The sequence below is a fragment of the Podarcis vaucheri genome (genome assembly GCF_965113315.1).
Source record: "Podarcis vaucheri genome assembly, chromosome: 12".
Taxonomy (NCBI): Eukaryota; Metazoa; Chordata; class Lepidosauria; order Squamata; family Lacertidae; genus Podarcis; species Podarcis vaucheri.
In genome coordinates this window covers 27,160,532-27,186,066 of record NC_138750.1, presented here as the reverse complement: position 1 = coordinate 27,186,066, position 25,535 = coordinate 27,160,532, and the positions used below count along the sequence as shown (strand labels likewise).

The 25,535-nt window shown below is 40.2% G+C and overlaps 1 protein-coding gene across 6 annotated transcripts in view; it reads left to right on the top strand.

Annotated features, from left to right (window-relative positions):
• Positions 1-217: 217 nt before the first annotated feature.
• The window catches only part of TAX1BP1 (Tax1 binding protein 1), a 32,098-nt gene continuing 6,780 nt past the window's right edge, over positions 218-25,535 (top strand). The window contains exons 1-15 of one of the 6 annotated variants that reach the window (XM_082193393.1): positions 222-351; positions 1,834-1,938; positions 6,633-6,816; positions 9,138-9,240; positions 10,543-10,730; positions 12,079-12,237; positions 13,770-13,918; positions 14,002-14,092; positions 14,888-15,073; positions 15,744-15,971; positions 18,183-18,329; positions 19,150-19,275; positions 20,620-20,691; positions 24,900-25,080; positions 25,379-25,527. In XM_082193393.1, coding sequence (XP_082049519.1) covers positions 1,916-1,938; positions 6,633-6,816; positions 9,138-9,240; positions 10,543-10,730; positions 12,079-12,237; positions 13,770-13,918; positions 14,002-14,092; positions 14,888-15,073; positions 15,744-15,971; positions 18,183-18,329; positions 19,150-19,275; positions 20,620-20,691; positions 24,900-25,080; positions 25,379-25,527 — 1,986 coding nt within the window. In that variant the 5' untranslated portion in view covers positions 222-351; positions 1,834-1,915. Of the gene's footprint in view, positions 352-386; positions 418-689; positions 712-1,833; positions 1,939-6,632; positions 6,817-9,137; positions 9,241-10,542; positions 10,731-12,078; positions 12,238-13,769; positions 13,919-14,001; positions 14,093-14,887; positions 15,074-15,743; positions 15,972-18,182; positions 18,330-19,149; positions 19,276-20,619; positions 20,692-24,899; positions 25,081-25,378; positions 25,528-25,535 lie in introns of those variants that run through there. The other 5 variants (XM_082193394.1, XM_082193395.1, XM_082193396.1 and 2 more) reach the window with 5 other exon arrangements.

Sequence of the window (25,535 nt, the reverse complement as noted above, 5' to 3'; positions counted from 1 at the left end):
AGAAGTGGGTTGCAGTTTGGGCACTCGGTCTCTAAAAGGTTCGCCATCACTGGTCTAGATGATCCTTGGGGATCCCTTCCAATTCTACAACTCATCTACAGTACGAGCTAACCAGTCTGAATCCGCTCAGGAGACAAGACTGGACTGTGAGAACTAGCTATCAGCCAGACAGACTAAAAGGATGACGAGGCAGGTGCGCACTTGGATTCGAGGCTGTCACGTGTGAGGAGAGCGCGAGAGGCGCTCGGACGCGCGGAGACCGGAAGTGACGCGCGCGAAGGGGGCCGGGCTCTTGAGGCAGTAATGGCGGCCGCGCGTCTGTGTTGTTGAAGCCTCCAGCGTCCCTGATAGGTGAGGGGCCTAGTCTTCCCCGCGTCCGCGGCGAACTGCCTTCCCGGCCGTCTTGCGCGTAAGGGGGTAAAGTTACTTGCTCCCGGTATCCTCCGTCACAGTGACACTCGCGGGGGGGGGCGGGGGCGGGGCCGTCCGTTGGTCCGTGTTACAGCGGAGCGAGGTTGCGTGTTTGTGGGGGGGGGAGCGCGCGGTCGCCCTTGTGGAGGTGATTTGGGGGCGGGGTCCGCTGCTGACGGTGCGGGCGGTGGGTCGTAGGCCGCGGGGGCGGGTGCATCGCCGGCTGCAGCGCGACGGCGGGGTTATGGTCGTGTGAACGTGTCTGCGCCGGGTTCCAAGGTGACGCTGAGATAGGAGAGGGTAAGGGGACGAGGGAAGGTGGCGAATGCAGCGCCGCACGATTCGTTCGGGATGCGGGGCTTGTGCAAGAACCGCGTCGAAATCCCACTTTTGCTTAATCTGATCGGGTTACGTAAGCGCCGAGAGGCTTAAGGGAAGGAGCGCCGGCTTGGCGAGGTTAGGCTTGCAGAGAAGGAAAATGGCAGCAGCGCAAGAAGTTGAGCAAGGTGGACCTACTTGGGAGTTAGGTAGGGGGCAGCCCGTAGGGTTGTCTCGAAGTAATGGTGTTGCTGCGCAACTGGGGGGGGGGGTTGGGGGAAGGGCGTGTCAAGCGCTTTTGCATTCCGTTCCATCCCGCCTGCAGGTGGAATAGCTTTGAGAGGGGCAAAGGTCAGGTTAAATTCGCCAGGCGATGGAGGCAATAATATGCAATTATCTCTATCAGGAAATAAAACCCCAGTACGTTCTGCTTCTGTTTGTTAGCCCTATTCTCTTGGCTCCAGTTCAGCTCCTCCCATCAGATCCTCTCATTGTGAGCTGTGTAAACAAGCGGCCTCTTAAGGTCCCGAGCAGCTTTCGCTTTTGCCAGCTTTGAGGTGCAGCTGCTTGCAAACTCCTGCGGGATTTTGGTACTTAACACATCAGTTTTGACTACTGTTTAATGACAGGTAGAAATACTGCTGCTCTAGATGACTTTTCCAGAGTAGGCACCTTTGCTTGTTGGAATAGATTTTAAACTGCGAGTTGCATGAGGTGGTGTGGGCGTTGTATCTTTAAGGTAGGATTGCTACTGTGTATCACAGTGGTGGTTTACCCTTGGAGTAAGCAGCTATTGAAGGATTTTTTAAAAAAACAAAAAAACCGAATTCTTAGATAAATATTGACTTAAATGTTTGGGGTAATTTGTTGCCTTTAGAAAGCTGGTCTTGAATGAGCTTGAAAAACATTTTCAGTGTTCCTGTTTGTAATGGAAACAAAAAAAAAAGTGGTTCTTGAATAGAAAATATATAGATAGTAGGTTGCACTGTTGATGCTGCTCTATTAAAGAGAACATCGAGTGCTTTAAACAGAAACTCTTAGAAAGATAGTCACAATCCACTATGACAAAAAAGTATTAATGCTGAGGCATACTATTCCCTCCAGACCAAAGTGACAATGATGAAACTAGCATTTCCAATTTAATATGCAAGCTTCTGAAGTATGCCAAAAACCTTCCTAAAGCTGGATGCTGCAAGAATTCTTCAAAAGGTACAAAAAATGTTTCTTATTGAAGGCGTGGTATTAAACCCTTGTTTGCAGATTGTTCTTAAGAGAATGAGAGAAATTATTGTGGAGTTAATCAGGTTAGATTATTGCCTTGGGCTAGGGACTCAAGTTTTACAAATATGCTGGGATAAAAACACAATGGAGGTATTTCTGGAAATACAAAAACTAATTATAAACCATATCTTCCTTTAGCACAGAATTAAAACATGTTCAGCTTTATGTCCTTTATAGGAAATTCTGATATTAAGAACAACATTCATAAAAAGCTATTTACCTGCCTTTTTTGCACTATGATCCCATAAAACAAGTTTTATGGCATCAAAGAACAGATTTGTTGTAGTATAAACTACCACTGAGCACTAAACTACCACTGTGCTTTTCATCAAGCACATGAAACATAATCACCATTTGAATTATACATGTGTCTGAAGAGAAAAATAAGTCATAAAATACAAATGGTGTTTCATTCTTATTTAAATATTCCAATGAAACAGGATAATCACTGATCAGTTATAACTACAGTGAGTTAACAGAAGGTCCCTAGTTTTGTGATGCCAATGAAGTTTCAATCCTGATGCCTGAATCTTGTGACCATACTCTATTGTGCTTGATGTGACTGACTTCTGAGTATACTGGTACAGGATTTTGTTGTTAATGTAGTAGAAGGGGGGAAATCCCCCCCTAAAGTAGATTTGAGCCTTTTGCATAGTAAATAGAAGGCCTCTGGTCAAAGCTCTGCAGGCATGTCTGTCCAAATATAGATTTGCTCCTGCAGATACATAACTTCATGAAGCTATGGGAATTTTTGTGTCATTCCTCAGTGGAGTCTGAGGATAGTGACCAGTAAACATGGTGAAGAGTTGCTTTTCAGCCTCTTGTATATGTAGACCAGTTAGTTCATGATAACCACCCTTCCTTTGTCAGTGTGATTATGATGATTCAGATATGTTTTGGATGCTTTTTGTGGTGTCATGTTTGGCATAGCTGAGATTGTGGCAACAATACTACCCGCTAATGATGTTTTCCTAGACATGGTGACAAACACAATCTGTTTTTGTGACTATCAGAAATGAGTTTTATTAAAAATTGTTTTTAAAATAAGCTTCCCATTACATATTGACTCAACCCAGGAGTGCTCAATACCTTATTTACCTTGTGAACTTGATATTCCCGTGCACAACAGTTGGCTAAATTATGCAGTCTAATGTTCTTTATCTCACAGTTGCTAGCATAGATTAGCATCCATTCACTCCTAAGTCATGCTTTTGTAATGAGGTTTCACTATAACTTTGGATTAAGTCATTATGTGCATTTGCCTTTAATGAGGAACAAGATGGAGGGAGTGAGCATAAGAATCTGTTGGATCAGACTGGATAGCCAATGTGGTGCTCTTGGCGGTGCAGACTACAGTGCCTATAATGCCTGAAAATAGGCCTTGCTGGCTGGGGCTCATGAGAATTGCAGGCCATAGTATCTGGAAGACATCACCTTGGCTATGCCTGGATCAGAACAAATGTAGTCCTCATCCTGATTCCCACATTTGCTACTCACCTGCCACCAAGAAGCTTACAGTCAGAGTTAGAAGGTAAAACAGGTGTCTTCCCAGCAACAGGCGTTCATTGGCAAACTATCTTTGGGTCTAGGCTGATGAAAGTTTGGAGCAGTTAAACAACATTGGAATGACCACAAGTTTCCCACCCAAAAAAACACTGAGCCTAGGGCTTGCCAATTGGAAGGTCGGCGGTTTAAATCCCCGCAACGGGTCGAGCTCCCGTTGCTCAGTCCCAGCTCTTGCCAACCTAGCAGTTCAAAAGCATGTCAAAGTGCAAGTAGATAAACAGGTACCGCTCCTGCGGGAAGGTAAACAGTGTTTCCGTGCGCTGCTCTGGTTCGCCAGAAGCGGCTTAGTCATGCTGGCCGCATGACCCGGAAGCTGTACACCGGCTCCCTCGGCCAGTAAAGTGAGATGAGCGCCGCAACCCCAGAGTCGTACGTGACTGGACTTAACTGTCAGCGGTCCTTTACCTAGACTAGCGGTCAAGACCACATTCTTTGACAGCAAATTCCATCATGGAGTGATGTGGCACAGAAAATTTTCTAAAACTGAAAATTTTCTAGCAGTATCTTTTGTGGAAACTTTATCAATTTCATCAGTTTGTTAGAAATAATGAATGGATGCCAATTGCAAATATATTAGATAAGTTTGGTAGTTTCAAAGTGTTTATCTTTGTTTACTAAATACAAGTAATATAAATGTTCTCAAAGTCAGTGGAGCATTTTGCAATGCAAACTACCCTGTGCAAAATTTGCGTAGAATTCTCCCTCCCCCCATTTGAACCTTTCCCACAAAATGCACATCAGTGACCTGGTGTTAGGCAATGCATCTGGCTGTTATCCAGAAGGTTGGTGGTTTGAGCCCACCCAGGGACAGCTGTGGGCAGGATTCCTGCATTACAGGGGCTTAGAGTAGCTGACCCCCGGATCCCTTCCAACTCTGCAATTCTATTATTCTGTCTGTCCTGAATCTACTGCCAGTTAATTTTATTGAGAGACAAGAGCACTAATATTAGAGGCAGAAAATCTTGTCTCTTCTTACCCATGCATACATTTTTATTTGTATTTTTCTAGTTCAGTATAAAATAGTTCAGCTTTTTCTCTTAAGAAAATTGTTCCAATCACTTGATAATTTTGGCTATCATGTGCCTTTTTTATCTCCTCAAGGTGGCATGACCAAATGTGAAGTTGCACATTCAATTTATATGAGGCATTTATGTATAGACAGTTTAATTTTAGCCCCTTTTCTTGTAATAGCTAGCATGGGAATTTCTTTCTTCCATGCTGCAGAGAGAGCTGATGTTTTCAGTAAGCTATTAATTGTGACCCAAATATCTCTCTCCTAATTAGTCACTGCCAGTTCAGACTTTGTGAACTTGGCATTTTTTTGCTCCAGTATGCATTATGCTTATTTTGCTTTAGCATTTTTGCCATTTTGTGGGTCCATTCACCTAATTTACAGATAGCTTTTTGGAACTCTTTACAGGCTGCTTTTACCTTCCCGAATAATTGGATGCCATTTGCTAATTGGCACTTTATCTGTTTAGTTTTAACTTCAAATCATTTTTGACAGGGCAGGAGAACCTGCAGCAATGATGGAAGTTACAGTACGACATCTTGAGTGCTGCACATTCCCCATCCCTGATGGATAAACACAAGGAAACATGGGGTTAGAAAAAGGATGCTGTACTGGAAATTTCAGTATTCATGCTATATCCATTTTAAAGAGGCCAACTTTGGGACTTCAGAACCATAATGGTGCTGTTTAAATGTATTATTGGCCTGACGGATGCTGGAAGGCATGCAATGAATATGATATTTTGGACCAGACAGGAGGTTTGCCTGGAAATAATAGGGTTTACTGCAGTCCTGTTATGGTCACTTCACTTCTGGGTGAGATTTAGATTGCTACTGGCAGTTTTCCTCTGCAGGGATGGTGGATCCATTAAGTTGGTCTGCTTTTGGAGACACATGGAATCCAATAAAATTCCTGAATGCTTTTGAGGAATTTCAAGCTGATGTGACTAACACTCTGTTTTTTTAGTCTCTGCTGTCATTTTGAAATCGTTGCCTCTCAGGCACTGCAGAGGCTTTTGGTTCCTTGGTTTACCTTGAAACAAACGGGGTGACAAGTTGGTCCATAGATGGTGTAAGTCTCTCAAGTATGAGTCTGTTGACTCAGGAATAGTGCATCAAGAAGGTGGTGTCTCCTTGTGAGACGGTGTTTGTTTATGCCTTAAGAAGCTCACTTGAAAACCTGACGATTTGTAATGACTGCAGGCAGTGGTCAATTACATTCCATAAGCCTGCCAAATTCCACCCCTTTTTGTGACCTTTTTTAGTCATTTATATGTTTGACACAATGCATGCATGCGTGGTTGTGAAATTTCAGATATGCCTAAACTGGTTGCTTATATTGCCCAGCTGTAAATATCCTCTTTTCAGAAAGGTGGTGGCAGTTCAGCTCCAGCCACTTCTGGATGAAATGCATTATCTAGATCTTGTTGAATTCCAGTTCACATCAGTCCCACTTGGCATGCCAGTAGTCAGGATGATGGAAGTTGGAGTCCAAAAATCTGGAGGGCACCAGGTTTGGGGGGGGGGAGGAAGCATTGGCAGCCCTGATGGATGACCTTCATGGGAGTGAAGCAGGGGGGTGTGACCCTGCTTTAAATATGTAATATATGTTTAGATCCTCTTAGCAAGTTGTGTGGATAAAGCTAATTTAGTGGATGGTATGATGTGTGGAGGCACTCTCATCCTGCCAACCCAGTGGTTAGGTACTGTGTGTTAAATGAGTCTTTAAAACGGGAAGGAGAATACCACAAACAAATTAGCCATCTTTTTCTTGTTTAAGTTCCTTTTCTAAGTTTTATATTTTAAATAACTTTTGGGATTGTGTTCTATTTTTAGGCTGCTGTGGTTTTTTGTTTCACATTTTTCTTACATTTTTTGCCTATTGCCTTTATATTTGTATGTTTGACTCAATTTTATTCATACTTTTGCATGCTATCCTGCAATCTTTTATGAAGGGTGGTTAAGAAATTTAGGTTGTCTGTACCTTTAAAACTTGGAATCATACAAATTACTGTTTTAATAGGAATTTTAACATTATTTTACAGAGCAACAATGTCATCTTTTCAAGAAGTTCCATCTTCAAACAGTGCCCTTCAGACTTCAAATTTTGCACATGTCATCTTTCAGAATGTAGCAAAAAGTTACCTTCCAAATGTGCACCTTGAGTGCCATTACACTCTGACTCCCTATATACGCCCTCACCAAAAAGATTGGGTTGGTATTTTCAAGGTAAGCAAGTTTGTAGCATGGTTTAATATATGATAAGGTTTCACTTCTGTTAATTAGAAGATACACATGAAAATGGGATAAAATGGTTGGGAATGTGTTTTGCTTTAGAAATATAAATAAGTTTATGGCAACATCATCATAGCTGAATTCCTGCTGCTTTTGAGGCCATATCACCATTTGTGCAGTGGGAAGGTACCAATAAATTACTTACACTTACACCTCCCACTAAGGCGGAACCATGTACCCTCTCCTTTACAATTTAATCTACATAATTTAATCACAGAATATGAACCTGTCCACTTTGTAGAGATTTTCTCTGCTCTTCATCCCACCATCTGAGTTGTGTTTGATTGGGATGCAGAGAAAGGCATTCCCTTTGGCCATACCTAGAGGCTCATCTCTCTGATTGCCTTCAGCTTTTGTGAATTTTTCTTTCTTTCCAGTAGGTATTTGGTTGGTTGGGCTAATATATTTTAATCTACCTAGTATGTTGGTGGTTATATTTTACCTACTGCTTCTTTTGTTCTTTATATTATTTTATTGTTTTGATTATATTTTTAATAGAAGATGTTTTAAAATATCAGGTGCTTTATAATGATTCAATAAGGGTTAGTCATTTTTGCTATACATATTTATGAAAGCAAATGTCTCCTACTAGCTGTACTCTTCAATTTAAACATTCTTTCCTTTTTTGTTGTGATTTTACTCTTTTCTATACCTTTACTAAAATAATTTTCCTGTGCATGTTTACTTGGAAGTGAGTCGTGCTGTGTTCAGTGATCATACTTGGAAAGAAATCTAATAATCATACACATATTAAGAGAAGCCGGTATTGTAAAGAAGATTTCATGTTAACCTCTTTGAGTTATAGAATGCCTTACTGTACCTGAGAATTGATGAGGCAAGAAAATGCAAACATTATATAATGGAATGGGATATAAGAAAAAAATGGAACTTGGAAATTATTACCTTGTGCATAGCCTTTGTGGCGTATGCAGTTTGTGAAAATCTTTCAGCCTGATCTCTAGTCTCATACCAGTGTTGGAGCAAATGTCGGTGTTGCACAAGAAGTTGGTGGTTTGCATGCTCTTATCTGAGATTCACAGATATGGGAAAAGGTTGCACAACGCCTGTTTGTTCCATTAGGGTTAAGGGGTCAACATGGAAGAAAGCTAGGTCAAGGAATGTATATTTACAACTCCAAATCCCCTATGAAGGCTTCATATTAACCTTGGCACACAGCAGAATTTGAAACTTAGACTGGGTTTGCTAAGCTTGCTTATGCACTGGCTCAGAACAATTAATGCAGTCTGAATTAGCATCTTGGTTGTGCTAGTTCCTGCTGTTGTCAGTACTGTAATATAGGTTCCCATGGCAGACATTCATCTTTTTGCTGACTTCCTAGTGGGCGCCAGCAAGTTTTGAAGTGGGGTGCTGTATAAGAAGTTTCCATATATGTACCTAAAAACCATGTAAATTAACTCTGGAGGATTATTGATTGGTTGTACAGTAAGTGCACACATAGTTCTTCCCTCCCTTTCATGTTTAAGCATTCAAACTGTGGCATTGTAAGTATAAGAATTACTTGCAAGTAAGTTCCAGTTAAAGACCCAAACTTGCTGCTTGGCAAAGCCAAGACATGCTGAAGACTATCCTCATGAGAAGACCTACTTGCTAGGAATGATTGTGGTCTGCCATTCTTTATTTGAGAGCTAGCATACTGTAGTGGCTTGTTTCAGGCTCTGATTGGAGAGCCTCAGGTTCATATCTCCATTAAGCCATAAAGTTTCCTAGGTGAGTTTGGGCCAGTTGCCACCACCCCAGCTTACTGGGGTGTGGTGAATATAAAATGGGGACAGAACCTTTTTACTTGAGCTACTTGGAGGAAGTGAAAGATAGAAAAGTAGTAATGTCAGACTGGAACATCTCATGTCTTCTCCTTGCTGGTAGATCCACTTGTAGGTAGATCTGTGTTGGTCTTCAAATAGCAGACTTTTAGGAATCCAAACTATTCACAAGGGAGTGTCTTTCAAATGAAGCACTCATTTACCAGCAATGTCTCATGCCCCCCCTTTTGTCCCTAAGACCATATTGGAACATTATCAGTAGCTAAATTATTGAGAAACTATAGTGTTGAGACAAAACTACATTAATAATAATAATAATAAATTTTATTTATATCCTGCCCTCCCCAGCCGAAGCAGTGCACAACAGTGGTTAATTGGATTTTTAAATGAATACTTTTCTTGGATGATCTGAAAGTTAATTTTTACAAAGAATTGTGCATAATTATATTGTGATAAGGCTGCTTTTTACTTTAGGTTGGTTGGAGTACTGCACGAGATTATTACACATTTCTTTGGTCACCTATGCCTGACAACTATGTGGAAGGATCAACAGTTAACTCTGTGCTGTCTTTTCAAGGTAAATTTTAAATTGGTTGCTATGTCTGCTTAGGTTTTTTCCTGTTGCTTATTTAGAACTTCAAAAACATCCATATATTTTGTGATAAATTATACCATTTCTATTTTGATTCAAACCTTTGGGCACATAAACATTATAGTTAGATGTTCTGGGTAAGTGGATCTGTGCTATTCCTTGTGTTTAATTGGAGTACCCTTCAGTGTTCTTCACCATTTAACCATGTGATAAAGATGACTTAACCTCTTATCAATCTGGGATAGAGCTCAATAAGTGATAGGATCTATACTTCCTGGCTTTTCTGAGAAATCTGTTGGAGCTCCTTTGGTGCTTGCTCTTAATGTATAATGGGCACGCAATGTATGATACAGAATGTATAACTTGCTGTATCCCCAGGTCCTATAGTCAGGCAAATACGGAGTATCGCCTACAGAGACTCTACTCAACTGTGTCATTTTCTAGGACCTTGCATGAGTCACCTTGGTCATTCCATCTACTGGGTCTTCTATACTTCTTTCCCAGAAGGCATTACTATCAAAAGGGGGGTTGCCTTTTTTATTGGGGTGCTAGCTGGTGAAGAGGTAGGGAGCTGCAGGCAAAGGTTCTGGGCCCAGTATAGCCTGTAATGTAGTGTCATCTTTATTCAGTTCCCAAAGGATGCATGAGCACTTTCCCTTTTGGATATTGTTGGGCTGGGTGAGTGACCAGTTCTCTTTTTCCATCTCCTGTACTGTAGATGGAAGAGTCTTAACATCATGTGAGCCATACTCCTGAGCTTGGAGTCAAGTGGGAGGCACTGCCCCCTTCCCTCTAAATCAGCTGAGTGTTCCACCCACAAGAGGAGTGTGAAGCCATAAAACATGGAGGGACACATCCTGTCTTGACTTACAGCTGACCAGCATCACCCAAACAATCACTTGGTGTTACTAATTCCCAACTGGTCTGGCTAAATGAGTTTATATGTAGGCAGCTTTGCAGCTCTATCTCCTCAGGAGATCATGCATGTGAGGGATGCTGACCCAAGAGGACATTAGACCTCCATGACCAAGGAAAGTGAGGCAAGTGGCAGCTACCTGCTGTCCTAAGGCCTATCACTGCTCTCCTGTTGGTGTGTTTTAGTCTCTCTTATAGTGTCCTAACAAAGCAAGACTTTCCCCTTCAAAGGAACAAAAGCAACTTGAAATTCAGGGTGGGAACTTCCTCATCCTGTACACAATTTGTTTGTCTGGCTCTGAAGGACAGGAGTCTGTCCCTGTGCTAAGTGCCTCCCTGAACTTGGTCTTTAAATTCTGTTTTTTTCATTAGGATACTACCTTCCAAATGATGATGGTGAATTTTACCAGTTCTGCTATGTAACACATAAGGGTGAGATCCGTGGAGCAAGCACTCCGTTTCAATTTCGAACGTCATCTCCTGTTGAAGAATTGTTGACGATGGAAGATGAAGGGAATTCAGACATGTTGGTGGTGACCACAAAGGCTGGACTTCTTGAGGTTTGAATTGGCAAATTGTGATACCTGTTTATTTAGCTATACAGCGTAGAACTGAACTTCCGTCAAGTTAGAATTAAAGGGTTGTATCCATACTCAGAATAGACCCATTAAGATGAATGGACATGAATCATGTAGGTCCATTCATTTCAGTGGGTATACTCCAAGGATAATTTAGGAGAGCAGTATGGCATTTTGTAAAAATGAATACTTTGACAGTAGCTACCTTAACATGCACAGGTGTTTCTCAGCTGGGAGCAAATTCTTGTGGAGACACTAGAAAATCTTAGATTAACAGATATTTTCTACATTGTCTGCAGCTGTGTGTATGCTCACTTGTATGTGCACACTTACCTATGAACTTCTCCACTTTAAATATGTAGTCTAAAAAGCACTTCAGAGCTCAAAAGTAGGCTGCAAAGCTTCTGTGAGGAAAGAAGGTATTGTGATGTGACAGGGTCATTAAGAATAATTATCAGAGGGGAGAAAGGGTTGAGAGACTTCACTATTATTCATGCCAGTTTGTGGCATGGTGCAAGGATAAGGATCATGTAGGGATGCTCTCTGTTGCAAATCTTTGTGCTCAAACTTGTGGATGATTCTCAACAGAATAGAGATGGCATATTAGGATAGGTGGAGCTTGGCAGAGTGTGCCAGTATCCCCCAGCATGATTGCTTCCATGGGAATGTGGTTGAGTTTCCTGCATTGCAGGGGGTTGGACTAGATGACCCTTGGGGATACCTTCCAACTTTACGATTCTGTGGTGAAGTCCTCAAGAGGGCTTAAGTTCCTAAAGGATCCCATGATTCTCGTTTCTAGAGTTCTGGCAGTTACTTATAGCTGAGAGATACAAATAAACTTTTACAAATCACTGAAGTTAGATACTTCTTGTAACTATAAATAGTAAACGCCGTTTCCGTGCGCTCTGGTTTCTGTCACAGTGTCCCATTGCGCCAGAAGTGGTTTAGTCATGCTGGCCACATGACCTGGAAAGCTGTCTGCGGACAATGGCTGGCTCCCTTGGCCTGAAGCGAAATGAGCGCCGCACCCATGGTTGCCTTTGACTGGACTTAACCATCCAGGGGTCCTTTACCTTTTGCCTTTAAAAAAAAAATAATAGTAGTTATCTGTGCTGACTATTAACCTGACATAAAAATTCAGCCTTAATTTACTATTAGTGTGTGATAAGGTGGGTGGTCAGATATTAAAGTAAATATGGGAACTGGTCTTTTGGTTTTGTGTACTTCATTTATGCAGCTTGAAAGAAATTATACAGTACTTACAAATTTGTAATGTTATGGTGATATTGAGGTAAGAATCACCATGTAAGATGGGATTATGTCGTTTTAGTTCCAAATTGAAAAAACTATGAAAGAAAAAGAAGAACTATTAAAGGTGACTGCTTCACTTGAAAAGGAAACCCTGCAGCTTAGAGATCAAGTTGAAAGACTGGAAAAAGAACTGAACCGTGAAAAGGAAAGATGTGATCAGCTGGAAGCACAGCAAAAGGTAACTCTTACAGTTCAAAAAAGCTTAAAAGAATTGTACGTTTTCAAAGGCAGATTAAAACTTAATTTTTTTTTAAAGACGTCAGAATCCAGAATAGAGGATGCACAACATCATTTGAAAGTTTTTAGTGATGGATATACTTTCCAGAATGTGTGTAGGTGTAACATAAATATCTACACTTCTGATAGCTTTTATTATTGCTGTGTCTTGATAACTTGGTAGAACTTTTCAAAATGTTTTGACTCAGGCTGTTTTCACCCAGGACTAACTCAATGGAAGACAGAAACACATTTTTAAAAATTATATCTAGCTTAAGTTGTATGAGGGAGCAGTTTTCAAAATGTTTCCATTGTCTTGCACAGCACAAGATTGTTTAATATAACAAACAAATGATATGTTGTATTAAGCCAGGTAATGCCCGCACTGCATTGCAGCCTTGTACAGTCATTTGTCTCCCTCTCGTGACAAACTAATACTAGGATCCTGGGTTAGACTTAAATATTATGTTAGTGTCTACTCTTAGCTCCCTTTGGTATAATTTTGGTATATAGTAAATCAGTTAACATGTCTCTCTGTTGATCCTGTAAACATTTGAAAAATGTTTCCATATGTATAGACTAAATAAAGAGTACTGACAGATTCATTGGTTTCATAATTTTTCTCTTTCTGCAAGTTAATAAAAATCATGGTTTTATGGCTTTCTTTTCTCTTTCTTTGCTGTTCTAGTCTTCTATTAATAATTTTAAAAGGGTGTGAAAATAAATGTATATTTATTTTGTACAACTCTTTTAAAGTTACTCAAATATGGAAGATACATTTCAGTGTCCGTTGATTTGCAGTTCCTTTGGTTACAAAATGATAGGGATAATTTTGTTCCTTTGGTAGTTGCAGAAGCTCAGTTTAGACTTAAGTTAAACACTATATAGTGTTGTACCCAACGAAATCACTCAGCTGACAGTAATGCATCCATCAGCAGCATGGAGTGGGAAGCAGTGTTAGTCTCACCCCCATGCCACCGACACACACACACACACACACACACACTTTTCTTAATTCCCCCCCCCCAAAGGGTTGAGGGGATCCTCTAGGACAGATTTGGGAGTGGGAGGCTCAGGCTGCATGGGTGGTATCCAGTCATGGTAGTCATTCTCCTGACAGGAAGCTCATTCATAGTGTGGTGCAACAACTACATCCACTTGTTTCCCTACACTTTCTAAATGTATTTTTCAACCTCTAGGGCAGCAGCTGTTTTTGTTAGATTTTGAAGAGTTGACCTTCTGCATTGCATTGCAGAATTGTTAGGCAACAACATCAGTACTCAACTTGTGCTAATGTTCCTTTTCAACTGCGGGAATATAATCATGGTGGAGGTACTATGTGGTTTCTTAGTACAAATTGCTCAGATCTCTTGAACCCTCCTTAGATGTAACACTCTTTCTGATTTCCTCGCTGAAAGCAATATTAGGATTTATTTTCCTTTAGAATTGTATACCCAAAATGTTCTTTGACAAATGCCCTTTTGCTTTTGCAAGGATAATTCCAAAGCTGCAGAAACCCTTAAAACTGAAAATGAAGAACTCAAGAAAAAGCAGAATGAGGCTACTTCCAAAGTTCTACAACTTGAAGAAGACATCATGACTGTTACTCAGAAAGCTATTGCAAAAGAAACTGAGTTAGACAGGTATCCATCTAATTTAATCCTGATATTTAATCCTGATAATTAAAGAGAACCAAATACATAAGGATGTTTTACTTTCTTCATAGCCTGAAAGATAAATTCAAGAAAGTAGCCATTGAAAAGGAACAACTTGAATGCCAGTTGAAGACTGAGAAGGATGAAAAGGAACTCTACAAGGTAACTTTTCTGCTTGTCTGATTAGATAGCTGAGAACTAGAATTCATGCATTTTTCAGTAAAAAGCTACAGTAAAATAAAGGTCATGTAGATATATGTATATATAGAGAAATTTCTGTTTGATGAAGTTAGTTTTCATAACCAGCAACACAGCCAGTCTGACAAAGATTTTATTATTATTAAATTTGTATACTGCCTTCATCCAAAGATCACAGGGCAGTTACAGCATAGCATTACTGGGATGTCTGTGTTGCTGTTTCCCAGGTTCATACTTACTTCATAATAAGTCTTCCATAAAAACAAAATAGAACATTCGCTTAAAGGTTAATAAAAGAGAAACGAGTTTATAGCTACAAAAGAGAAGTTCAGCTGTTTTGTATGGATGCCTGGTCAAATCTGTGTTGAACATGCTATTCACAATCTGAAAAATGCATCACTTTCTAGCTACCTACTCCAAATAGACCTATAGACTTTACAGAGCTGTTCACTCATGGAAGGAACATTACTTCTGATGAAACTTATGTTTTCACAAAATACATGAGTATCAGCTTTATAAAAAACATTTGAAAAGTGTCTGTTCAGAACTATTTTATTTTATATACCATTTCAGACATAACTTTTAAAAAGACCTTAAAGCAGTTGACCAAGCCAATGAAAAAATAGGAATTCATCATCATGATAGCAACTATATTAAAATATTTCCCCATCTGTCTCTTTTTGGGGGGCTGTTTGGATTAAACATGATTGGTAAGGATGTAAGGTTCTAGCATTACATATGGTTTATAACTATAATTAGATACATCTGAAGAACACAGAAATTGAAAACACCAAACTTGCATCAGAAGTTCACACTCTAAAAAATTTGGATGGAAACAAAGAAAACCTTATAGCCTATTATAAAGAGGAAGTTGGCAGATTACAACTGTGCATGGCTGAAAAAGAAAAGCTGAAGAGAGCTTTCTTGCTTACTTCATCAAACAAGGTAATGGGGGTACTTTGGTAACATATTAATGTTTATGATTGAATTCCACTTTTCATTCTGTGCAGTGCATATCCCAGTTAACTCAAATTATCTGTTGCGTAGTCATTGGGTAAATGGATTCATTCTCTAAAAGAGGGGTTGATTTTCTGTTTAAATTGTTATTGTGGCTTCCCATAAGACTTGTTCATGTTTCATAATGAAAGGCAATTTTCCATTTGTGGCATGTTTCCCCTTTAGATATTTCACACCTCTGTCTTGTCAAATAGCTTATGTTATGCTGATAATTAGAAGTATTCCTTTCATATACTTTTGTTTACCAATATCTTCATTATAATATTTCCAAAATATCACTCTTCTGCAGGAAACAGAATCATGATATTAATATGACCAGCAGGCTAGATATGAGTATCAAGGTTTGTATTGTTCAGGAATGGAGAAAAAAGGAAGCCAAGTGAAATTATTAGGAAGGTGTAATCAATGTTATGTAAAGAACTGATTAGAAATATGCGTCAGTAACCCTGTCCATACTGCTTAGTGTGAAGTTGTACTGGTGGCGTTTCCTCTAAAAGTAGTGCAGAGCTATGTTTTGTTTGTCTTCCATTTGAAGATAACTGAGACACAAATAAATCTTGAGTCACATTTAAAATAAGTTTTCTGCTTTTTATTCTAGGAAGAGGCAAGTATTTTGAAGGAGCAGCTTCGGAAAGCTGAGGATCAGATTCAAGCTAGTAGGCAGGAAGCTCTGCTGATGTCAAAAGAGCTCAGCGATGCTGTAAATGTGCGCGATAAAACTATGGCGGATCTTCATAATGCTCGACTAGAAAATGAAAAGGTGAAGAAGCAACTTGCTGATGCTGTAGGTGAACTTAAGAAACTGGCACTGGTGAAAAATGAGCAGGTAAGAGATTGGTTGCACTGTTAAGTTTAATAATACATTTTCTGCTACAGATAATACAAAACAAAATTATTTGGATAATTACCAATTATCATTCACTTTCAGTGAGGTATAGTACAGTGGTACCTCGGGTTATGAACTTAATGCGTTCTGGAGGTCCGTTCTTAACCCGAAACCGTTCTTAACCTGAGATGTCCTTTTGCTAATGGGGCCTCCCACTGCTGCCGGCGCGCAATTTCCATTCTCATCCTGGGGCAAAGTTTGCAACCTGAAGTACTTCTTCCAGGTTAGCGGAGTTTGTAACCTGAAGTGTTTGTAACCTGAGGTACCACTGTACCATACTAGTGTAAAGGTAAAGGTACCCCTGCCCGTACAGGCCAGTCGTGTCCGACTCTAGGGTTGTGCGCCCATCTCACTTAAGAGGCCGGGGGCCAGCGCTGTCCGGAGACACTTCCGGGTCACGTGGCCAGCGTGACAAAGCTGCTCTGGCGAGCCAGCACCAGCGCAGCACACGGAAACGCCGTTTACCTTCCCGCTAGAAAGCGGTACCTATTTATCTACTTGCACTTTAGGGGTGCTTTTGAACTGCTAGGTTCACCCCGCCGTGGGGATTCGAACCGCCGACCATGCGATCGGCAAGCCCTAGGCGCTGAGGATTTACCCACAGCGCCACCCGTGTCCCTCCACCGTACTAGTCTAGAACACAGTAATTGCATTGCAGTGAAGAGATCCAGTGAAATGTTAGCACAAGGAGTTGATCTTGTGTGAACATCAGCAAGCAAGCTTAACTGTTACAAAATATGATAGCAAGTTGTCTAGGCAGTTGAAATATATCTTTCGTATCATACCTATTGGATTTGCCTGTTGTGCAAACAGACTCGTGCAGGCAGAATGGAGGGGAGAAGCGGGGGGGGGGGGTGTGTGCAAAGCTTGAAGAAGGGTTGGAACTTGATCCTACCAGAGGCCAGGCTGCCATCCAGGGAGATTTAAATGAGGCCGCCGAGGCTGACTGAGAGAAAGGGGGCTTTTCTTTCCGATTTCCCCCCTCTCGCGTGTGTGCCTGTGCTTTGCAATCACAGCGCCTTCTCCCCCCTGCTGAACAATTGAGTTGATTCTGGCTGCTTCTGTTGGTGTCCCCCCTTCCTGGGGACATTTAATGAAATCCAGGGACATTCTGGGGACAGAATTTGTGCGGGGACCCATTTGCAGATCTGGGGACTGTCCCTGGAAACCAGGGACGTCTGGTAACCCTAGCTTAGAGTGTTTCTTGCAATTTCTATTCAGATTCTCCAATCTAGGAATGGCCAACATACAGGCCAAATGTTGAATGAGGCCCCCAATATCTTTTGGGTAGCCTGCAGCTTTCACGGTCAAATAAACAATTTTAATGTAAGTCTCCCACATAGGCATGGGAGCAGAACATGCCCCCACCTTGGTATAGGTGTATGCATTGCATTTGACATTTATTTTTTTAATTTGGAGAGTTTGAAAAATTGCTGCTTATACTTGGCTCACCCTCCACTGGCCATTCCGGTAGGTGAGCAAGCGCGGTCTTATCTCCAATCTTGGTGTTAAGCAACACAGTGCTAAGATAAGAGATAACAGGTCTGTGCATGTGGTGTGATACACTGTCAGGTCATGAGCCAAATTCATTGATTTGGCAGGGTTAATTTGACCTGTACGCTAGTAGTTCTCCAGAAAGTAGCCAGAACATGGCATTTGAATACTATCCTAATGGTTAATGTTTATAGGCAGCCTTTTGAACCAACTGAGTTGGTCAGTGTTAATACAGGATGCATCTCAGTTGCAGTTTTCATCTATTATGTGCTATAGAAGAGAGCCCATTGACTGCTGGGACATTTTTTTGTTAAAGGATTGGCTTCTTTGTCCAGTAAAGGTTCCCAGAATGACTCCTGTTGTAGCACTGTTGAAACTGAGTGGGTGTGTGCCCAGTTAATGAATGCCTGGCTGGGAAACAGTTAATGGCTTCATACAACTTGCACTAAACTATCCAGAGAAATAGCAAGCCATATAAGGAACGTAGTTACTCTTATCCCATTTCAGCATAGTTTTTTTAAAAGAAAAATTGACAACTTGACGTCAGTAGAAGTAATTTCTTATTTATCACTTTAAAAAAAACTATAGTACTAAGAAAAAGCACAGTTATTTTGAAGAATAAACACACTTTTATTAATGATCATTCTGTTGTTAAAGGAAACTTCCAGCACTGTAGAGAAGGAACTACGCAGAGAAGTTGAAGACTTAAAGCTCCGCCTGCAGATGGCTGCTGATCATTACAAGGAAAAATTCAAAGAATGCCAGAAGCTGCAAAAACAAGTCAATAAGCTTATTGACCAAACAGTGAGTAGCATTTGTGAATATGTAATATTTACACACTCAGTCTTTTTAAAATCAGTTGACTACTGTGGGAGGAATAGAATATTTTTACAGGAAAATATGTAACTTTTTATTATTATCCACAATGGCTATTCTCTGCCTAGGAGGGAATGCTCCTTTTAAAGATGCTTGCTATGACTCATGCATGGATTATCTCAAAAAGGTGTCTTTAGCCAGATAGCAGCTTTAATATGTAGGTTAAAATACCTGTTGAATTAGGAGAAATGGAAAAATGATGAATAAGAAGAGCCTGAAATCATGAAGTGGGATGATGGATTCTCTTGAAATAGATTACGTCTAAATAGCTGGTACCAATTGATGAATTGTATATATCAGTTCTTCTACCCGCAAAGGTAACATGTTCACATTTCTCCCCCACCCCAGCTTGCTTTACTAGTTCCTTAGAAGTTTGTTGATAAATGGCTCTGCTGTGTATTGGAGTGTAATGTGCATTCTCTTTGGCCTTCTGAATGTAAGGTATTCTTGATAGTAGCAAAGCTTTGTGGAGTGTATTTGTAACGCCCCCCCTCCCAAAATGAAACAACTTTTATAGAGAGATAAACAGCTATGTCTCAAAAGAACTGTGGAGAAAAATACTAAATCACATGGAAGCATTTTCATTGCTTTGATTCTTTATCTAGGCCAGCAAAATAGGAGCCAATATGATTGGATAACAAATGAGGAAACCAGCTGGCAGCTTTTATTTAAAGAAGCTGCAATGCATGTGAAAGGGCCAGTGAAATCTGCGGGGTTGTGAAATCTTGACTAATAATTTTATCTGCAGGACGAGAAATTGAAATGCAGTGTCTATGCTGATGAACTGGCTAAGTTGGAGCTGAAATGGAAGGAGCAAGTGAAAATTAGTGAGAGTGTGAAGCAACAGCTGGCTGCAGTAGAAGACCAGTATCTAGTAAGTCTGACTCTTCCTTTAACAGTGGTACCTAAACATTTAAAGACATACAATAATAAACAGAGATTAGCTGCTGATCATAAGGTTCTTAAATAAATGCATTGTACAAAGCCGTTAATTAAAAATAATTAATTCACTTTATGGAGAGCTTTGTTGACTCGGATTTTTGTTGCGCATTATTTCTCCTGGAAATATTCTTGGCTGAATATGCTAGCTTTTTCTTACCTGTACAGTATTGTCTTCTGGAATAGAGGTTGATTCTATATAGTAGCATATATGATTGTACTGTTAACAGCTACTCTTTTCAGTATTATACCATGAAGCCTGAAAATTCTACTTGCAAATCAACATGGTTCTTTCTAGCAGTAGAAAAATTGACCCGGAGAATGAAAACGTGTAGTTCTTACATGGTGCAAGAGTTGGGTTAGTTTCTGCTTTTGGTGATTAATGGTACTTAAGCATATGCAAGGTGCCTTTATTGAGTCAGATGGCACCTCCATTTTGAAGAAGGGGGAGGAAATGAAGAATCACTTCCCCAAATCTGTCTGATAGTGTTCAACTCTGAAGTATTCTAAGATGGGGGTTACACCCCTCCTCACCAGAACTGAGCCAGCAAGTGAAAGGAGGTTCAATCTACTCACCTATTCCTCATCCACAGAAACGTATTAACAGCATTACTGCTCTGCTCTCTTAACCCATATTCCTCCTCTCCAGAGACAGAGAGGCAATATTCAGCAATATCTCACTGTTACTCCCTGTCTTCTACACCCCCCCCCACTTCTGAAATAAAGGGATGAAGAGATAGGTTTGTCAGATCCTGCCTCCCATGCAAGACCTGTAAGCTTCTTATTGTTCAAATGGCTGCTGTGTAATTTTGTGTGTGATGTAGATTGGTTGAAAACAGCAGGAGAGGGATTGTGAGAATCCAGCTCATTTACAGTAATAGGAAGAGAGAGCTCCTTCCCACTCTCCAGTCGCCTAAAAGGTTGCTACGTTTTCACCTTAAGGGCCTGACAAGATTTTAGAAACTGATAGGTGACAGCAGAATTATCCAAAAAAAAGTAGGGAAGTGCATGAAAACCCAGTTGAACAGACTGATTTAGTAGATGGAGGAATTGATACCACAATCTGTTGGCCAAATGAAGGACTTGAGTCTGCGTTGCTACTGATCAAAACTTTATTGACAACTGTAATAGTGATGTAAATGATTATTTGTGTGTAATTTATGCTGTTACAGAACATTGGACTGCAATCTTTAATCAGAAGAAAATTTCATTATAAGTATAGGTGAGGAACAGCTGTGCATTGCCTAACATGGTTTGTTTGAACTTTTGTATTAAATAGGTGCAATTGGCCGAAAAGGACAGACAGATAAATGATCTGACATCCCATTTGGGAATCCTCAGCAGAGAAAAGGTACTGATTGAATGTTATAAGTTGGTGAGCTGCTTCCATTGGAGATTGTTTGGAGCTGTTGCTGTGCAAATGAAGCTGCTTCAAGAGTGGGAAGGCTGCCTATAGAAACCAGGAATTGTTAGCAAAAACATGCTATGGGAAGTGTTCAATTAGAGTTTATAGAAGTGTTTATGTACCATTCTTTCACAAAATATTAGGGAAGGTATAGCAACATGAAAACAAAAAATGTATAAAAGATATATTAAAATGATTGGTTACTCAGGAAAAACAACTGCATAGGGCAGTCAGCATGAATTTTTCAAGCGATGTCTGCAGGTCAAAAACAAGTATGCCTTCTGAATCTCTGCTGGAAGCGTGTTCCACACCATAAGACCAGCAGCACTAAATGCCTGACCTCTGGTTTAAGCCAGTTGGGCCTCTGTAACATTAACAGTGCTGCTTTAGATGATCACAGTGATCGAACCTGAACATAGGGCCCAGGCACTCCTTAAGGACCCATGTTGTTCAGGTCTTTGTACATCAGCAAAAGTTTGAGGTGAAAATATGGTCATTTCACTTTTAAATGTTGACCATCTGAAGACACTTTGCTGTGCAAACTGTGAGAAGACAGGGCAGTCGTTGGCAGAATTTGCGTGCCATACCCAGTATAGGGCTGGACTGAAATGTCCCACCCCTGTTCACCAGACCTTTCGTAGATGGCAAATTGAGATGGTGGGGGAGAAGAGGTTAGCAATTTTCACAGGTGGATAAAACTTACTGTGGTGTTACTAGAGCTTTTTAAAAAGCTTTGTAAAAATGCTGCTTGTAGCACCACCATGTCCGTTCTTTTTGAAAACAAAAAACAGGAACTTTGCAAAATGCCTCTCTTATCCCAGAATTCTATGGCTCTCTGCAGAATGATGGTGTGCCGGTGGCAGCCTTCCACAGAGGGCTGATAATGTTTTTCTGATAATGACATTTTGCAAAGGTGTTTCTCTTTAAGGAAAAGGTCTGCCCTGCCACAAAAAAAGAAGATGGAGAGGGGAAAGACTTGCCATTACCATGGCCAGCTCTTAAGTGCTCCTTTTCCCCATCTCAAATGTACCCCTTGAAAATTGCAGCTAATCTTTGGTGTGTGGGTGTAAGATGGAGAGAGGAGCTTCAGTGCAGGTTTTCCCCAGCCAATAGTTTTTAGAAAAGGCCATAGTTATCAGAATTAGTAATTGGTTGCAAACTGTATTATGTGAAACAAGGAAGAAATGAATTCAAATACAGTTGAAATAAAGTTAAGAATGCATAAAGCATTGAAATAGCTGAGATGAGAATAGTTCTCTGGACTGTTTTCTATACTGTAATGTGAGAAACCAAATGTGCTGTCTAAAGATATTCTACATTTTTATAAGGGTTTCAGAGGCTGATCACAATCCACTAACAATTCCTGCCTCCTTATACTATCTAGTACAGTGGTACCTCGGGTTAAGTACTTAATTCGTTCCAGAGGTCCATTCTTAACCTGAAACTGTTCTTAACCTGAAGCACCACTTTAGCTAATGGGGCCTCCTGCTGCCGCCGCGCCGCCGGAGCATGATTTCTGTTCTTATTGGGAAGCAAAGTTTTAACCTGAAGCACTATTTCTGGGTTAGCGGAGTCTGTAACCTGAAGCGTATGTAACCCGGGGTACCACTGTACAGTATAAGGAGCAGAAACAGCCCCAATACATACATAGGTAGAAATGTTTGGTTTTTTGGATGGTGTTCTTCTGATCCTAGATGGATTTATCTGTTGCCCAAGTTTGAGCAGTTCTTTATGCACCGTGTTTAGTGTTTAACGAGTGGTGACAGTTCCATATTAATTTAAACAATAAAGATTAAAAATAAAATGTAGCTCAAATTAATTCTAAAAAGAACTAAAGAGTAATCATACCCATATGTTAACTAGATTTAGGGATTACAGAAAAATCAAAGGCTAAGTATTATGTATAAATGGGGACTAAGTAATTTTATAGGTTTGAGGATAGCAGAAATAAATGTGTTTAGCATTTCCTCTTGCGTAAAGTTTGTAAACAAATGTATAATGGAATATAAATTGGGAAGCAATAGAATGCACTCTGTTTAACCTTTTAACAATCTAGTCTTTTCTGGAAATGCATAGATACTTGAACAAAAGCCTTTAAGTACAATCACCATTGTTGGAACTGTGTGTTTAAGATGATTCTCTTCTGCTTAGCTTTATCAAAACACCATTTTTATTTAGGTTCGTTAAAACTTAAAAGAATTGTTGTACTGCATACTTCCATAAAGATGATATCTTTGTAATGTTCAAATACCCTTTTGTTATGATAAACAATAACACACAGCTAGGAACTATCAACTTTAAAATCTGTGGATCTAAGAAATGTTCGGGCAGTCCTTGTTTGATTTCTTAAAATTTTCCAGTCACTTTAATCTTATATGGAACTTCTTAAGTTTTGACTTGGGAAATAAAGCAGCTGTGCTTTATGTATGTTACTCCTTATTTTTCTTGTTTGTTACATCCAGCTAGGTTTCAAGGTATTAACTTAAAACAAAATAATTTGGCTCTGGGGAGGCTCCCAAATAGTAGCTATCTGATTTGTGGTCGAGTTGTTTTAGTCACTAGAACATATAACAAGGAAATAGAGTTCTGTAATGCTTTAAGTGTTGGCAACTTTCCAGAGCAAAACAAAGCAAATTGAGCTTACAGGCCTTCTAGTGGAATTGAAGATGTTCAGTCACCAGGATATCACAAAACCAGATAAACATTCATGTGGCATTGGGTCTTTCATTTTATGATTATTCGGTGCCTACTTAGAACCAGTAAATCTTTTAGATAAGGACGGCTTTCTAAACAAATGAAAAGGACAGAAAACCTTGTCTGTGCAGGATCCTGTTTGCTGTTTCCATTCATAAAATAGTTGTTTCACTTTTGAGTAGATGTTGATAAAGAAAGCAGACATTGCAGCTTGCTTTTCACCCACAGGAATGTTTTCCTTTAGTTGAAAAAAGATCAGGAGAGCTTCTCCATGGTCCAGTGTTTCATCCCAATATGTGTAGGAAGTGTAAACTCTGGCCTTAGCTGCCTAGTTCAGTAGCTAATATAAATACATCTATAGAACCAGTAACCAAACCCATAATATCTGTCATTGACAGTCCTCTCTCTTCTGATGTGCTCAGGAATGTTGCATGGAAGGGATGAAGGCCATATATATTCAAGCTGCACACCAAGCATAGGCAAACTCGGCCCTCCAGATGTTTTGGGACTACAACTCCCATGATCCGTAGCTAACAGGGCCAGTGGTCAGGGATCATGGGAATTGTAGTCCCAAAACATCTGGAGGGCCGAGTTTGCTGCACACATTGCTATATAGAACTGCCAGTGTACTTTTTGTGACATTTGCATGCGGAAACACAGCTGCCTGTGTGTTCTCTTATTTTAGGGCAGAGTTAATTTTTTTTTTTGCTATTTGGCACCTACATGTGTCAATACTGTGGTACATTTCCCTCCTCCTAAGTGCATGCTAATGACTAGTGTCAGTCCTCTACTGCTTTCAGTGGTCCAGTCCTGAAATTGTTCTGTCACCTATAGTTGAGCGAGTAAGCATTTAGATTCAAATGTCCACAAATCCTGCAGTGTATTTTGTTCACTCCAAGTACACATTTTGTGACAGCTGCTGCTAAGCCATTCAAGTAAATTGGAGGTCATGTATCAAGCCTGATTGTTTTGCACAGCACAGTGGAGAGTGTTCTTGCAATGGTATTCTTAGCGGTTCATGTATGTGCTTTGCACAAACAGATTTCCAAGAATAATCATAACTGGTGTTTATTTAGCTCAGATTTTTTTGTAATTGAAATAGTGCATTAATTTGTACATGTTAATGAATGCCACTCAAGTGGCAAACGTTTATGGAATCTGTTTAAAGTCATCTTCATAACGTGAAACTAATGGCAGTTTGTGTAAGAAATATGAAAAAGGTCACAGGAAAGGTGCGGGAAAGGGGCCTAGTGCTGGTTCAATCTACAGGTAGGGATGGGGAAAATAACCTGTATGAAACTGCAGAGCTACAGTCAGTCAGTATAGATAACTAGCTAGCTGGACCCAGTGGTCAAAGGCAGCTTCAGGTAAGCCTGAAGATTTTTTTTAGGCTATCTTTTATTGCAGACTTTAGATGGGTTATTTTTGCCTGTACATAATTTTTTTCCACTTCTCTTTAGAGTCCTGGAAGGAGACCAGAAAATCAAACTGACAGAATCACCGAAGGACAGATTTCTCAGCATGCAGTATATTTTCTCAATACTGCTCTTACTTCAGGGGATGATGGACAGGTTCCTGCTGTGCCAACTCGGTTACCAGTCCTGCAGTATGGAAACCCTTATACAGCCCAGGAAACAAGAGGTTTGGAAACTATTCTCACCGGCTTTTGTTTTCACTGAAGAATTCCAAATGGAAATGTACACTTCCGAGCAAATGAAGTCAGTAAGCTAACTTTGGTCAATAGTCTTTAAAGGTTACAATCAACATATATTGTGTGACGAGGAAGAGGTTTATTTTTTAAAAAAGAGAATTCATTCACCTACACTCTGTCCAAGTTGTCTGTTTTACTTATTAAACGCTTGAGAAATTATTTTTGAGTATGTTTTAAGAATTCTTTGCTATATGCCACTTGGAGTTCATTGCCTGATTGTGATTGCAGATGGAGCAGATGGTGCTTTTTACCCTGATGAGATCCAAAGGCCACCTGTAAGAGCACCCGCTTGGGAACTTGAAGACAATGTCGTGTGCAGCCAACCAGCCCGCAACCTCAGCCGGCCTGATGGTTTAGAAGATCCTGAGGATAGTAATGTAAGTGA